A 15,611-nucleotide genomic window follows, 5' to 3' on the forward strand; every position below is an offset into this window, starting at 1 on the left:
ACGCTAACAGCCCTGCGCTCACTCCTCTCCTTGAGCAACCATCGCTCGGTTTCCCTGGAGCCAAAAGGCAGGTGAGAATGGGCAATAGTTCCCAGAAATTTACTAATAATTTCTCTTATCTTGATTTGTATTTCTTAAATTATTACAACATCAAAGGAAAAATCACCTCCTAGCACAGAACCAGGCTCCGTTCTGGTTCCCTTTTAGTCTTTGATCACATGCATAGAGATAGACTTTAGACAACTCTATCCTAGTGTGTGCAATTTTGCGGCTGATCTGCTATTTTTTTTTTTTTGCCAAAAACTTTTCATACTTCTATGTATTCATTTACCTATTCAGCAAGCATTTATTAAAGTATGTATTAGGTTTCAGGCACTATTCCAGATACTGCGAATGTAAAGACAGATAAAAACCAGATCCCTGCTGTTGAATAGCTCCCGGGTTAGTGGAATATAACAGATAATTACAACGTACAGTATTATAAAAAAATACAGATGTGAAGGCCTCTGTGTTTACCATCTTAATGGCTTCACAATCTTTGAGTCACATAATATAACTTAATTCACACACCTATTCCCTTTCTTGATGATTTTTCATTATCACAAGCATTGCTGCAATTAACATGTTTCACATATATTTTTTTCTGTTGACCATTTCCTGTGGATAAATTCACAAGAGTCAGCTTGTAAGTATTAATTCAGGTTTGTATGGCTCGTGATGTTACCTTGCTAACGAAGTCTTCTTCGAAGCATTGCCAAGTCTTACCACTAAATATTTTCTTAGGATTTTCAAAAAGAGGTACCTGTTACCTTAATTTGATTATTTAATGAATAGCAGGGCAGAGCATTTTCTCGTGGTTAAGACTTTTATTTGCCTTGTGGGATGTGTGTTTATAGCAGATTTATCTATCCTTTATCCTTATTACAGTAGCTTTCAAATATATCTGCATATGTTACCTACTTTTTCCGAATAATTTACTGCAATTTTTCATCATAATTTACTGCAATTTTTCCCGTTTATTGTCTTCTTTGTTTAGCTAACCTCACTGCAAATTATACCACGGTTTGAACTTTTTTTTTTGGGCCACACCCGCGGCATATGGCGGTTCCCAGGCTAGGGGTCAAATCGGAACTGCAGCTGCCGGCCTACACCACAGCCGCAGCCACACCAGATCTGAGCCATGTCTGCGACCTACACCACAGCTCACGGCAATGCCAGATCCTTAACCCACTGAGCGAGGCCAGGAATCAAACCCGCAACGTCATGGTTCCTAGTCGGATTCGTTTCCACTGGGCCACGACGGGAACTTCTGAGCTCTTTTTTTATTAGCAGTAACAACTGCTTATCTTTTCCTTGGGAATTTCCTCCACGGTTTCAGTCTTAAGAAACCTGTCCTTCTACCATTGGCATAAATGTTGTATTCTGTTGTCCATTCACTTTTCACTCACTCAACTTTCAACACACGCCTTCTATGTGCCCTGCTTGTCACTAAAAAATGATGCATGAATGACATACTGATAAAAATTATCCCAAACTGGCATGTAGGCAAAAGGAGTCACTGCACATCCTCCCTGTACAACGCTGGGAAGAGCCCACTGATTGATTCTCTAGGGACAGGTGGCTTTGCTTGACACACTATTTACTATTTATGAGGATAGTTTACAACTCTGTTAGTGCAGACGTTTTCGGGTAGGAAACCAAAAATGAAACAAATGATTCTTGTCAGATCACCATGAACATAAACTTTGAGCAGCAGGGATGCAAAGCGATTTATCCCCTAGAAAAGATAACCTCGCAGGTTCCAGTTTCATTGCCCTGCAGGCCACTGTGTAGTTTCCCCTCTGACTTAGCAACCTTAATCAGTCTTTCAGTCCTTATAAATACTTCGATCTTTCACAATTCTCTCTGAGGCAGCCTTACCATCTCACAGATGCCCTCGTTAATGAGTTAAATAAAGCTCTGATGCATGTTCACTTTCGGAGAATCAAGAAACCTGGCTGCCAGCATCAGCCTTGCCACTGCCACCCACGCCATAGTTCACTTAACCTCCTCCTTGACTTCTAGCTTCCTTTTTCTGGTAAATCGTGGGTTTCTGTAAGGTCCAATGGTGCTCAGGAAACCAAAGCCATTGGAAAACTGTATTTTTATATACAGATACATATATAAATGGATCAGAATGAATGATCGGATTCTAAGTGCAAAGCCCATATTCCCCAGGCCTGAGAGGGTGGGGCCCCAAAAGCCTGTGCCAGTGTCTGGTGGGACACGTCACCAGCAGGGCCAGCTCCGAGCAGCCGGGACCAAGCAGGAACAAGGTTGCGTAATGCAGTGCAAAGAACAATGGTCTCCAGCCAGGAGGACCTGCCTTCAACCCTCAGCCCTGCTTCTTCTAAGGTCTCTTGAGTCTCCTTCATCTACAAAATAAAGCCGTTAGGATGAGTCAGTGGGCCAATGCGTAAAGAACTCGGTCACGCCTGTCACCGGCTAGGTCTTCTACAAATGTCACGTCTTTTTCCTTCCCTCTGAATCCAGAGTGTCCCCCCTGGTGAACACCGAATCTGTCCTCCAAAGGTGGATCAGGGTCACTCTGGATACCCAGAGTCTCTTAGCAACGGAAGCGGAGGAGAAAAGCTGCGCCATCAGATTGGAATTTCAGAGGTACCTAGTACACTGGTAGAAAGACAACGGTTTCACCTTTGAAATTCCTTTTATTGAAGTATAGTTGATTTGCCATGTTGTGTTAGTTTCCGGTGTAGAACAACGTGATTGAGTTATATACATCTATACCTGTAGATCCATCGAGATCTTTTTCATATTCTTTTCCATATGGTTTATCACAGGATATTGAATATAGTTCCCTGTGCTATAAGGCAGGACTTGTTGTTTATCCGTCCTATGCATAATAGTTTGCATCTGCTAATCCCAAACTCCCAGTCCATCCCTCCGTCACCGCCCACGCCTGGGCCACGACAAGTCTGTGTCTGAGACAAGAGTTTTAAATGGCCCCACATCTGCCCTGATTGATGGGGCTGGGTGGCAGGCCTCTCTGGAGGGCTTTCCTCTGAGAAGAGACTCAGTGAGGTCTCCCAAGTCCCAACATCCGCCACAGCAAGGCCAGCCAGCCATGGGTGAGTTCTGACAGCCCACGCGAGGCCACCACACACCCCCTCCCCCGCCTGGCACACGTACCTCTCCCACCACCTCTATGATGTCGCCGACTTTCAGCTCGAGCTCATCATCGTTCTGGGGCAGGTAGCTGAAGGCCACCTGGCACCGGCGCCTCCGTCGCTCGCCTAGATGGGAAAAGTACAATATTTAGATAGAGCTCTTGTCTTCAAATTAGATTTTAAAGAGAGGCTTCCTAGGCATGCAGGCAAATTAAGCTGACTTGTCTCAAATATGCTCCCCAGGACAGGGCTAAAGGCATGGCAGCTCTGGTCTCGGAGAGAGAGGCAGTAGAAAGCAGAGCAATGCTTCTTGGTCTTTTAAAAGCTGCTGGGTCAGAAAGGCATGGATATGAGAAACCGATCCGTTGGTGCAGAAGGCAAAACCCCACCCCTGAAGCGCTGGAGCACAGTGTTGCCTTAAATGGTTTTCCATGGACAGGGCTTTGTATTTGCTGCTGGTGACTTTTCATGAAAGCTGATGTGATGTGGCAGAGTGAAAAGAACGGCCTGCTTCTAATACTAGCGAGGCAGAGGAAACTTTGCCCAAGTGTGCAAAGGAAAAGATCAAGTCTCCTGGCCTTTTTCTTACTAATTGTCACCGTTTTAACATGCTGGAACTCAGGCCTGAGGAGCAAAGGCTGATTCGATTTCAGCCTGCTCTGGGTACCATTTCAAATGTCCCACAGGGTTCAGCAAATCCATTTCTGTCCTCTTCCACCTGTCCCAGGGGATCCATTAGCAGGATCCCTAGCTGCTTAAGAGAGAACCAACCCAGGCACATCAAGATAAAAGCCAAGGCCACACTTCATGTGACTGAAGGACACTCAAGGTCACAGCATCTCACTCACCCAGTGTGACCCAACTGGGAGGCCCTGGCTTAGTGTGGTTCAAGTACAGATGCAACTGTCCACACCACAGACATGCACTGTGGGGAGAAGGAACATGCACGTGGTATGGGTGACGGGGCCTCGAAGGGCGGCGGGGCAAAGACAGACAGTCAGACAGACAGACAGCAGTGGAGGCCCAAGCTGGCAAGAGGTAGACAGGAGAGAGGAACAGAGGCCAGTGTTGCTCAGAAGTTTGCCGCTCAAGACTGACCACCTCCCCTCATTCCTTCCTACCACCACCTGGCCTAGAAAACCAAAGGGATCAGCAACTTCAAGGACACGCATTTAGAAACGCTTGCGTTATTTCTGGATACTGCCTATGGGGATTCTTTTCCTTTTCTAATCTCTCCCCGAGAAAGCAAGGGCCCGCAGGTGTGATCACAGGCCACACCGAGACCCCCATGCCGCGTGACATCATACGAAGGGGGAGGCCTCTGCTACATCTGACATGCTCACTGATCAATATTTTTCAAAAGCCAGTGGCCTCGTTCTCTCTGCTCCATTTTTCTCTGCCTGAACCTCACTAAGGAAGAACAGAGTTGATAGGAGGGAAGAGGGCAGAAGTTCAGAATCAATATCTCGCCTAATCGCATCTTTGGTGACGAAAGGAATACACTCTCCCCTGCCTCCCTTTGTGCAAAATCACACCGCCTGGTCTCGATGAGAGCAAACGCAGAGCTCTCAGGCCAATTCCCAGCTGCTAACTGCACGGTCAGCGGGCAAAGGAGGGAAGCCCAAGGTCGGCCAGGCTCTCGCAACAGGCAGAGAGCTCACCCCAAGTGGCTCTTCCCAGGTGGGAGGTCAAGCAGAGGGGTCCTCCGGGGCAAAGCACCATCCCATGGCTTCCCACCCAAAGGAAGGCAAAAAGCAAGCACTCGGTCACAAAGGATACAGATTTCTCATTCTAGCCAAGAGAGACTAGATGATGAGGTGATCTTAGCAACCCACCTCCTACGCCCTGTGACTCCCCTCAAGAGAAGTTCTACTATAACTACAGATCATTTGGAGCTTTATTTGCTAGCTGTTATGCTCAGAGCAAATTCTACACACATCTAGAACATGAAACAACGAAACATGACAAATGTCTGAAACTCAACACTCCTAACCGCAGAGGTCACCAAAGTCCTGATCAAAGTGACTTCAAAAGAATATCTGAAGGGAGTTCCCACTGTGGCTCAGCAGAGATGAATCTGACTAGGATCCTTGAGGAGGCAGGTTTGATCCCTGGCCTCACTCAGTGGGTCAAGGACCTGGCGTTGCCATGAGCTGTGCTGTAGGTCGCAGATGCGGCTCAGATCTGGTGCTGCTGTGGCTCTGGCGTAAGCTGGTGGCTGCAGCTCCGATTCGACCCCTAGCTTGGGAACCTCCATGTGCCGCAAGTGCGGCCCTCAAAAGAAAAAAAAAAAAATGAAGACCTCGTGTTAGCTAAAGTCATAAAATTTAGTTCATGACTAAAGGTCACATTTTCATAATAACTCCTTTAAAAAGTAGCATCTAACAGGAGTATACAAAGGGTAAAGGACAGGTGACATAGTCTCTGAGAAAAGACTAACCTAGGACAGTCAGGACCCGGAACAGAGTAATATTTCTCTTGAGCCAAAGCTCTCGATTGGCCCTGTCTGGAATGAGGAAGAATGGCACACTTACGAATCTCTTTCTACCCGGCTAGTCAGTGTTTCTTAAAAGCCTCTAAGGCTATTCAGCTGGTGGCACAAAGACCTATAAGGCACACTGCCAACATACAGGACCATGCAAAGTGAGCCCTACAGGGAAGTATCCAGAGGTTGCTGGGGGAAAAGGTCACACAGCTTGACCCCAAGCAGAAACATAATTCCCTCTAACACTGGGACAGTTTGTGATCTTTTTTAAAGCGTCTCTGACACCCATCACCCTAACTCCTCCTGCCAACTATATGAGTTAAAAAGAAAAGAGCCGGGATGAGCCACCATTTTACAAATGAGGCAAGTGGGGCTCAGGGACTTACCCGAGGTCACTCAGCTAGTAAGTAGCAGTGTCTCCTTGACTTGAGTTCAGAGCTCTCGCGCCGATGCTGGATGAACAGTTCAGTTCTCATCTCATCCCCAATTCTCTGCAACCTGTACTTAACTGCTTCCCGCAACACGGCACAACACAGCCTTAGGGCCTCTCCACAGCTTTCTCATGACAGATAACTCCCAAGCCCCTGCAATGCGGCCTTCCAGTCCTCACATTCTCCAGATCACTGTTTCAATCTTTTTTTTTTTTTGTCTTTTTGCCATTTCTTGGGCTGTTCCCACGGCATATGGAGGTTCCCAGGCCAGGGGTCCAATTAGAGCCACAGCTGACGGCCTACGCCACAGCCACAGCCACGTGGGATCTGAGCCACGTCTGCAACCTACACCACAGCTCACAGCAACATCAGACCCCCAACCCACTGAGCAAGGCCAGGGATCGAACCCGCAACTTCATGGCTCCTAGTCGGATTCATTACCCACTGAGCCACAATGGGAACTCTGCACTGTTTCAATCTTGTTTGCCAGTTCCACCCAACCTAAAATCCAGTTTAGGGGGATATGTGCTATTGGGAGACACTGCATTTCAGTGGCTTCTGTCCATCTTAAATTTTAGAGAGTTTAAGGATGTCATTTGGCATGTTTTCCTCTCCTGGCATTTCACTCATGTTTACTAGTTGGTCTTGACCTTTCTCAAAGAAGTACAGAGACAAGAGTGTCACCTCCTTTCAATAGCAATAGTTTCAGTGTAAACTGGAGAAAAAAAAATGTTATGACTTCCCCAAGGCTGAGGTTTGGAATCCTTTCATTTCCGCTACCACCTTCACACCCAGAGCCCGGTCCACAGGAAATCAAGTTTTAATACATTTCATTGGGCTGTCGTCCTCCCCTAGCCCTGTGTGTGTTTTCTAGGCAGGACCACTTAACTCCTTACACATAACTGAAAGAAGTAATAGGAGTTCCCATCATGTGCGGTGGAAACGAATCCGACTAGGAACCATGAGGTTGCAGGTTCGATCCCTGGCCTCACTCAGTGGGTTAGGGATCCAGCGTTGCTGTGAGCTGTGGTGTAGGTCGCAGACGTGGCTCGGATCCCGCATTGCTATGGTTGTAGGGTAGGCCGGCAGCTGTGGCTCCGATTGGACCCCTAGCCTGGGAACCTCCATGTGCCGCGTGTGCAGCCCTAAAAAGAAAAAAAAAAGAAGTAATGGACACAAGTCTAAGGGACATAACAAACGTGTGTGAGCACGTGGCTCACCAAAAAAGTGTGACTAAGGCAGGCCTCACAAGGCATGATTAATACATGTCTACTTTATTGCCATTCTGCATGATGGCCACATGCAGGAACTGGGTACACACAGATGGCAAAGCAGGCACCCCCAACTCCCTCACTAGACCTCATAACCACCTTTCACTGACGACCAGCTTTAATATAATACTAACAGCTAACATTTATTGAGTACTTACTGTATGCCAGAGACCTAAGCGCTTTGTATGCATTCACCCATTTAATTGTCACACGGAACCTCCAGGGTAGATCTGGAACCTCTCGCTTTTACAGACAAGGAGACTGAGGGAGCACATAGAGACTGAGTATTTTACCAGAGGTCTTACAGCTAGAAAGTGCCAGAAGGGCCTGGGATTTCAAGTCAGGAGATGCAACTCCAGAGACTGTCTCCCCTGTCTGACGTTCTGAAGAAGATTTCTCGGCTATGAGTCCTGAGACTGCGGAAAGCACTAGCTGGACTAACATGGTACATGGTTAAGATGTGAAACCAGGAGGTGAAAAACCACAAATCAGGAGTGTTTCCTTACAGCTTCTGGGAACTGGGGCCCATATTTTAATGCAATAAAGCTGGTTGGATGGGGAGGAAATGTCGTATATTCACATTCTGTATAAATGAAACAGCACACACAAAACTTTACAGCCTTCTGGGGTCCCGCGATATGTGAAAACTTTACTAGGTCAATTCATTCAATGACCACAAAAATATAACAACAAATAGTGCAGAGGTTGAAAAAAGTCTTTGGGTTAACTGAGAACTTTCAACACTCATACGGTCTTTTTTTTTTTTTTTTTTCTTTTAAATATCCCACATCCTCTGTGACCGAACAAGAGTATAACTATGGAGGTTTAAATCACTTGATGTTTTCAAGGAACTCACTAAATTAATCAAATGGATCCTCACCACATGCCTAGGGAACATAGCAGTATCCTGACATCATTTTCAAGAGAGCAAACATTTATAAAATTAAAGAGGAACTTGAGTCGCTCGGGGTAACTTCTGGCATTTGCTCCGGACATGCCTGGAGACGACCTGTGTCTGAACGGTGACATTTGGGGCACCCCTACGGACTCCCCTCTCTGAGATCAAGGCCAGAGACCAGCATTTAGAGCTGATTCCACAAGTGACACTGTCCACAAAATTCTAAACCTCAACAATGAATCAGAGCTGCTAGTTACAGATGACGACAGGTGACAACAGGAAAATACCTTGTGGGAACAAGTGGCCTCCCTTGGGAGAATGCTAAGCGGTGGTTCTCAATCTTGGCTGCACATTGAAATCACCTGGAGACCTTTCATAAAACTATTGCTAACTGCCTACATAGCAGCCTCTGAGGAATTAGGTCTCCATAGAAAAACTGCTTCTTCCAGGGCTGGGGCAAAGAAAACACAAAGTGAGGGAGTTCCCTGGTGGCCCAGCAGTTAAAAGGATCTGGTGTTGTCACTGCTGTGCCTTGGGTCACTGCTATGGCACAGGCTTGGTCACTGGCCTGGGAACTTCTGCATGCCACTGGAGCAGCTAAAATATAAACAAACAAACAAACAAGGCATGGTTTCCACTTTTAAAAACTACGAAGTGAGGCTGGAATATCTGGTTATGCCAAAATGAACAAAGCACTCGAACTCTTAGAGGGTCATTTCAAAAGGACACAAGGATCAGCTTGATGGGGCTTCCACTGGCCAAATTTGGGATAACAGCAGCATCTACTGAGGGACTTCCAAAAAAAAATTCACGAGCCCAGACTGATACAGTCAATAGAGGGCTGGGCTGACAGCTAGTTAGCTAGACAGATAGATAAGATTAGACAGGAAGTATGGGCCAAGAGGGGAAAGCTCTTCTTTACACAAGAATGTCAACTAATAAATGCAGACATGACAGAAAGAGACCATCTCCATTTTATAACCATCACGGCAACAACTGGTTCCGGCAAGAATCAGTGGGGATTAGGATATTTACCGAGTCTCAAAATATCTCCCCAAAGATTATTCATTAATTACAAAAGGCAACTGTCCCCTTCATATGGAGAAACCTGGCAGACACGGCCTTGACATTCATGTTGTCAATGATGGGACAAATTGACAACAGCTGCCTCCTTATGTGATGCGCTAAGAACGCTTAACATCACCTACAGGATGCTCCTGCCCCAAACACTCAACCTAAACCTGACCGTGAAGGAACAATCATGCAAATCCTAAATGAGGGCCAGTTGACAAAAACTGACCTAGTTTAAAAAAAAAAAAAACTTTAAAATCAATATCACGTAAGATTTTTTAAAGGTTAGGGGACTGTTCCAGATTTTAAAACAATAAAGAGATAGAACAACTAAATCTAATGCAATCCTTAATTGGATTCAGCGTTTCTTTTAAAGGTTATAAAGGACATTATTAGAAGAGCTGGGGAAATTTGGATATGGACTAATACTAGATAATAGCATTATATTCATGTTCCATTTCCTGACTGTGTTAATCCTATTGCAGTTACATAGGAGAATGTCCGTGCTCTGAAGACTTAGGGATGAAGTGTCCTGATATCCGTAACTTACTTTCAAATTATTCAAGGGCAGAAAAGGGCTTGTGTGTGTGTACACATATATACAGACACACACATATATCCATACATACAATGAGAGAGAGAGAGAAAGCAAATGTGGCAAAATGTTAGCAATGGATAAATCTGGGTGGGTGTTCATCGCACTAGTGTTACAACTTTGCCTGTACATTTGAAATTTTTCTAAATAAGAAACTTAGAGGGAAAAGGAAAAAAACAGATGCCTGGCCCCCAGCCCTAGATTTTCTGAAGTCAACGGTCTGGGGTGCAGGCTAGGCATTTGAATTTTCATAACTCCCCGGGTAATTCTAACATACAGCCAGGTTGAGAGCCATCTAGACAGTTCGGTTGTCCAAAAATGAATGGGACTCTTCCAGGACCATGTTATACAGGCACTATATTCTGCTTCTCCCAAAAGGGAGAAAAACCATACTTATTCTGCAGTGTTAGCCGAATACATAACTCTGGTGAATGCTGCTGTGCTGGGATTTTTATTTTGCGGACCTTTGGGGCAGTCGTACTAAGCTGTCTCTAGCTCTGGAAATGTGTTCCTGGGGCCAGGAGCAGGGAAGAGGGAAAGAAGGTGGTCTCTGATATAATTAAATAGCAAACACTGCTGGGGGGTGCAGCAACTCCCCACGTTACTGAGCAGAATTCCAGATTCTTGAAGCAGCTGCGTTTTTTGAGTTGGAAACATCGATTTATGCCACAAGGCCAGGTTTCCCATTTCAGAATAGAAAAACCATACAAAGTAAACTAAATACATGTGGAGAATCATCCATTTGATCTCAGGACATCCAATGGATTCTGGGTGCAAGGGGAGAGAAACCGAATTACTGATCTTGTGGACCCAGCATCAAACGCTTTCCTGGAAAAATGCCCATGCATCACCCTGGTCCCAATGTAACGTAACTCAGAGGAAGAGGAGGCCACTTTAGAGGCCGATGGCAGGCCAGGAAAAAAAGCAACTCAGGAGTCTTTCTTTACAAACCCTCTTGGCTGTGGCTGGACTGTTGCAGTGGAAATGGACAGTATATAATTAACCAGCACTGTTTGGTCTCTGGAGATGAGCCTGCTTGATTCTCTAAGGGTTTTGTATAATCAACATCTTTGCATGGCGGAAAACAATCAATCCATGTGCCTGCTACTTCAAGGGCAAGGTTCACCCGAAAAGAGGTTAGAGCTATGCCAGTGCCCATTTGCTCCCACGTCCCAAGAGAATACAGGAGGGAAAAAAATGTAGAACCAGCAGGGAGCCATTTATTAGAGCCTCTGTGCCACAGGGGACAGGGAGGGAGGCGGGTGAAGTCAAAAGTCACATAAGGAAAACCAACTGAATCTTGTTAGTGATGAAAGAAAGGAACACTGATGGCGTCGGCTCTGGGCCAAGAACCGTGCTCGGCATGCTATGTGCTTCCCCTCAAGTCTTCGCACCAACACTGTGAGGTCAGGGGTGCCGGCCCCATCTTCATGGGTGGGCACAGAAAGCCTGGATAACTTGGACGAGGCACGTGGGTAAAGTATGTCACAGTCTGCAGCCCTCTTCTCCCAAGAGAACCCGGGAGTCTTTCAGAGGGACTGTGGATGCCAAGCGAAGGATGAGGACTTGATGAAATCCTGCCTAGACGAGGTTTCTGGGCAGAGAGGTGACAAAAAGATGTGAGGACAGTGACCGAGGGAGAAGGGCCCTGGTGCCAGGGGTATGCAGGACAGTTTGGAGGAGGGAGCCTAGAAGCAGTCAGATGGCCCAACGGAAGATAATGAAAGAGAAAGTGTAAAAAACACAGTGGAAGGAATCAGACAGGCAAGGAAAGGAAGAAACACAGTAGGATCATCAGTTGATGTGTGCCTCTGTTGACCCCTTTAGGGGCCAGTGACCGCTGTCTCATTTGTCTTTGACCCCCGGTATCTAGCTCAGTGCCTAATGGAGCAGACGTGCGATCCATTCTTGATAAATGAATGGATGGCTGAGCTGAAGAGTACCTATCCCACTTTCTGTCTGTGGGTCACGGTTTTGTGAACACACACTCCCAGTCAGCGGAGCACAGAAGGAGGACCGGAAGGGTGGAGGAAAAGAGTTAACGCCTCAACCTGATATTAAGCAGGGCACTCACCAATGTGTGCTTGACAGCCAATGCTGAAATCGTTAAGGTGGAAAAGTTTGTTACCTGCATCTCACCAAAAAAAGGCAATGCTACCTCAAACTGTTGCAGAGATGGGACAATGGTGGCCCCTATAGTCTTGCCACTGTTCTGAAGATTCCTCCTGCTCCACCAATGTTTTAGCCCAAAGCATCTGTGACCCTAAAGAATGTCTGATGTACTCCTACGTGCTCTCTTCTTTCAAGTTCATGGTCCACTGTCAATTATACCAAACAGTAGAGCAGGGCTAGGTCCGAACAAGAAATTATGTATACCTACTTTTATTTTATTAGTATCATTTTGTCTTCTGTCTTTTCAGGGCCGCACCCACAGCATATGGAGGCTCCCAGGCTAGGGGTCCAATTGGAGCTGCAGCTGCCGGCCTACCCCACAGCCAGATCCGAGCTGCGTCTGGGACCTACACCACATCCAGCTCATGGCAACTCGGGATCCTTAACCCACTGAGTGAGGCCAGGGATTGAAACCGAGTCCTCATGGATGCTAGTCGAGTTCCTTAACCACAGAGCCATGACGGAATCTCCTCTATCTGCTTTTAACTTGAGTGCTCTTAAAAGACAGAAAACACTTGCTTTAAGTGGGCAGGGATGTATGTACAAGCATGTTCAGGGCAGCACTGTTTGTAAAAGCAAATGCCTACGAGCACAGAGACCTACGCAAGAAACAGCCTGAATGTCCACTGTGGGGGAATGGCTCCACTAATCATGATTTATCCAGACCGTGGGAAACAAAGCAACCAATTAAACCAAGCGAGCAGCCCTATGTGTAAAAGGTGCCCATCATACATTAAGTTAAAAGACCAAATCACATAATATGTATGATATGTTCCCAACATTGCATGTGCGCATGCATCCCCCCCACCTCCATCATGGACACTTTTATTTACTCCTATTACCCAGAACCTATCAAGAGTTGCACTCAACAAATGTTTATTAATGAATAAATGGATTCATTCAACATGCAACTGATACGTGAAGGCCTAACATGATTAAATGAATGTGAGAAAGAGAGTGTGTATGCATGAACACACTTGTGTAGGCAAGGAAAATGGGATGGAAGGATCTGCACACACGCTCTGCCACGGGGGCCCCTTCCCTGGGTTCCTCTAACAGCCCCTGCTTTGCTCTAGCATGGTCTGCATCGCCCTGTATTTGAAATATCTGAGCGTCAGTCCCTGTGTTTTCCTCCCTGTGCCTTCAGCTCTGACACCTCTCAGCTGTTTCATGCACACTTTTTTCAACAAATGCAATGCATTTACCAACGCCCACGTGTGCCTCATGATGGCTGCGTGAGGCCGTCTCATCAGGAATGCCTACTCACCATTAGGAATGCCTAATGCCACATATCTAGAAATGGAGGGGAGCAAATCCCTGATCTCGTCCTTCCCTCAGTCCTAGAAACGTCAGTCTAGTGCCCTGTTTAAAGAAGCCACTGAAAGCAGTCTTCAAGCCAGCCAATTCACATACGACCCCCCAAAATCGAGTTTCTACTGTCAGCATAATACAGAAAGGGGCCATCCATTTACTAAGGTGGGTTTCTGCAAAGAGAAGCTACATGTGGATATTTTCAAGGTTCACACCTTCACCTGTTATTTCCTTCGAAACTGTACCTATAATTTTGGCCCCAGGGGCATGAAGGACTCCTCCAACCCAATGGCCTCCACCTCAAACCAACTCATAATTCAATCTGCTGTAAACCTGAAGCTAATACAACACTATAAATCAACTATAACCCAATAAATTTTTTTAAAAATGGTGTGAAGTAGCCATTCGAAAGGACACAAGAGCTCTGATTTTCCAGCCACTGTTCACACGGTTTACTGTGACAGCATTAAGGCACGTAAAGAGAACCCTGGGCCCCAAAACACTGAAACGACAACCCAGTGGCCCCAGCACTTCAACCCCTTTCAGCCATGCAGCCCACCTGACCTCTCTGCCTCCGTTGTGCCATGTGTGACTGCAATGATGGGAGCAGACCTACTTTTCGGAGGGCTAGGCTGCCCCCTGACTCCCGGCTTTTTCCCGTTTGTCTTTAGATTCACAAATATGTTAAAAGGCAGCTTCGTTCATTCCTTATACCAGTTCAACCAATTTTCTCTTTGCCAACCTCCCCTTCCCATTAGAGTGAGAGAACGGAATCACACTGGGAAGCAAACTCAGGGACAGCTCTAAACATCCTCCTGGTTTCCCCATTTCCTTAGGCTGGTCCCAGGGCTCGCTTTGGCCTCTCAAAACACCCCTTAACGCAAATGATCAGACTCACAGCAGACCACCCTTCTCCAAAGTGCCCCTGGCCCAACTCCCCCAGCCCAGGCCACCAGCTCTTTGGGCAAGAGAGTCTGGATGTTCGGAGGAGAAAATGGGATACATACAGCACATTGCTTTTCTCTGCTTGGGCTGGGCTGACTTTGGCAAAATGCCCAAAAGAACTCAACATATTTATAGAGTTTTGTTTGATCTACTTTTAAATGCTCCATGCAGTCATTGAAGTGAAATGAGAATACAGAATTTCAAAGGAAAAAGGAAAATTCTAAATATAAGTTATTTGTTGAGCATAAACAAGATTTCTCCCTTCTATCCAACACACTCCCTCTAACATATCTATTTTTAAAGGCCATCTCAAACTTTGCTGCTGACAAATGGATCTCTTAGACCCCTAACTTTGGCAGCGCAGGGGGGAGGCAGAGAGGGAACAAGATGAGGGAGAGATGGGGTGGGGGGAGCACGTACCTGCACTCGCATATTAAGAACTGGAACAAAGGTCTAGAAAAATCCCAGAAACCCCCATCTGAGGTCCATCTCCCTTGCCTACTCTTAGAGAATTCTCAGGGGAAACTACCTACCATAAACAAATCTAGTTTCCCAGTTCTCAAAATCAGTACCCCAAAGTGGCCCTTGTACTGGGAGATGGAGATTTGGAGAAAGAGAGAAAACTCCACATGCCTTCCTCTTTAGAATGAAGGGGAAAGACCCTCATTGCAGGTAATCAAAACATATGCTCAATTCTGACTCATTTTTAACATTTTTTCTTTCTCATCCCCATCAGAACAAGGGGGTGGGGTGGGGTGGGGTTTTATGATTTTCTTGATGAAATGCGGGTTTTCATCCCAATTTTTCTGTATTTAAAAGCACAGATTCTTTTTTTTTTTTTTTTTTTTTTTGTCTTTTTGCCTTTTCTAGGGCCGCTCCCTCGGCATATGGAGGTTCCCAGGCTAGAGGTCCAATCAGAGCTGTAGCCGCCAGCCTACACCAGAGCTACAGCAACGCCAGATTCGAGCCGCGTCTGCAACCTACACCACAGCTCACGGCAACACCGGGTCCAAAAAAGCAGAGATTCTTGACTGGGGTTCATGGATACATCTCAGGGGGGTTTCAACAGGGATGGGAAGAAAATTACATCTTAATTTCCCCTACCCTCCACCAAAAACCTGGCCTTTCTTTCCTCTATGCATAGAGACAAGAAGCCACACTGGGATTGGCAGCACCTGTGGATTTTATTTATTCCCCATCACATGGATAGATATTTTCATCTCACATCACGGTCGTTGCAGTTATCTTGAAATAACATGAACACT

General features: G+C 46.1%; 1 protein-coding gene across 12 annotated transcripts in view; it reads right to left on the reverse strand.

Moving 5' to 3' along the window:
* Positions 1-15,611, reverse strand: part of SH3KBP1 (SH3 domain containing kinase binding protein 1) — a 342,082-nt gene that overhangs the window by 170,695 nt on the left and 155,776 nt on the right. For 11 of the 12 annotated variants that reach the window (XM_021080257.1, XM_013985983.2, XM_005673482.3 and 8 more), the window contains one exon: positions 3,190-3,293. In XM_021080257.1, coding sequence (XP_020935916.1) covers positions 3,190-3,293 — 104 coding nt within the window. Of the gene's footprint in view, positions 1-3,189; positions 3,294-3,388; positions 3,945-15,611 lie in introns of those variants that run through there. The other variant, XM_021080261.1, reaches the window with a different exon arrangement.

This window comes from Sus scrofa, chromosome X (genome assembly GCF_000003025.6).
Source record: "Sus scrofa isolate TJ Tabasco breed Duroc chromosome X, Sscrofa11.1, whole genome shotgun sequence".
In the NCBI taxonomy this organism is placed as follows: Eukaryota; Metazoa; Chordata; class Mammalia; order Artiodactyla; family Suidae; genus Sus; species Sus scrofa.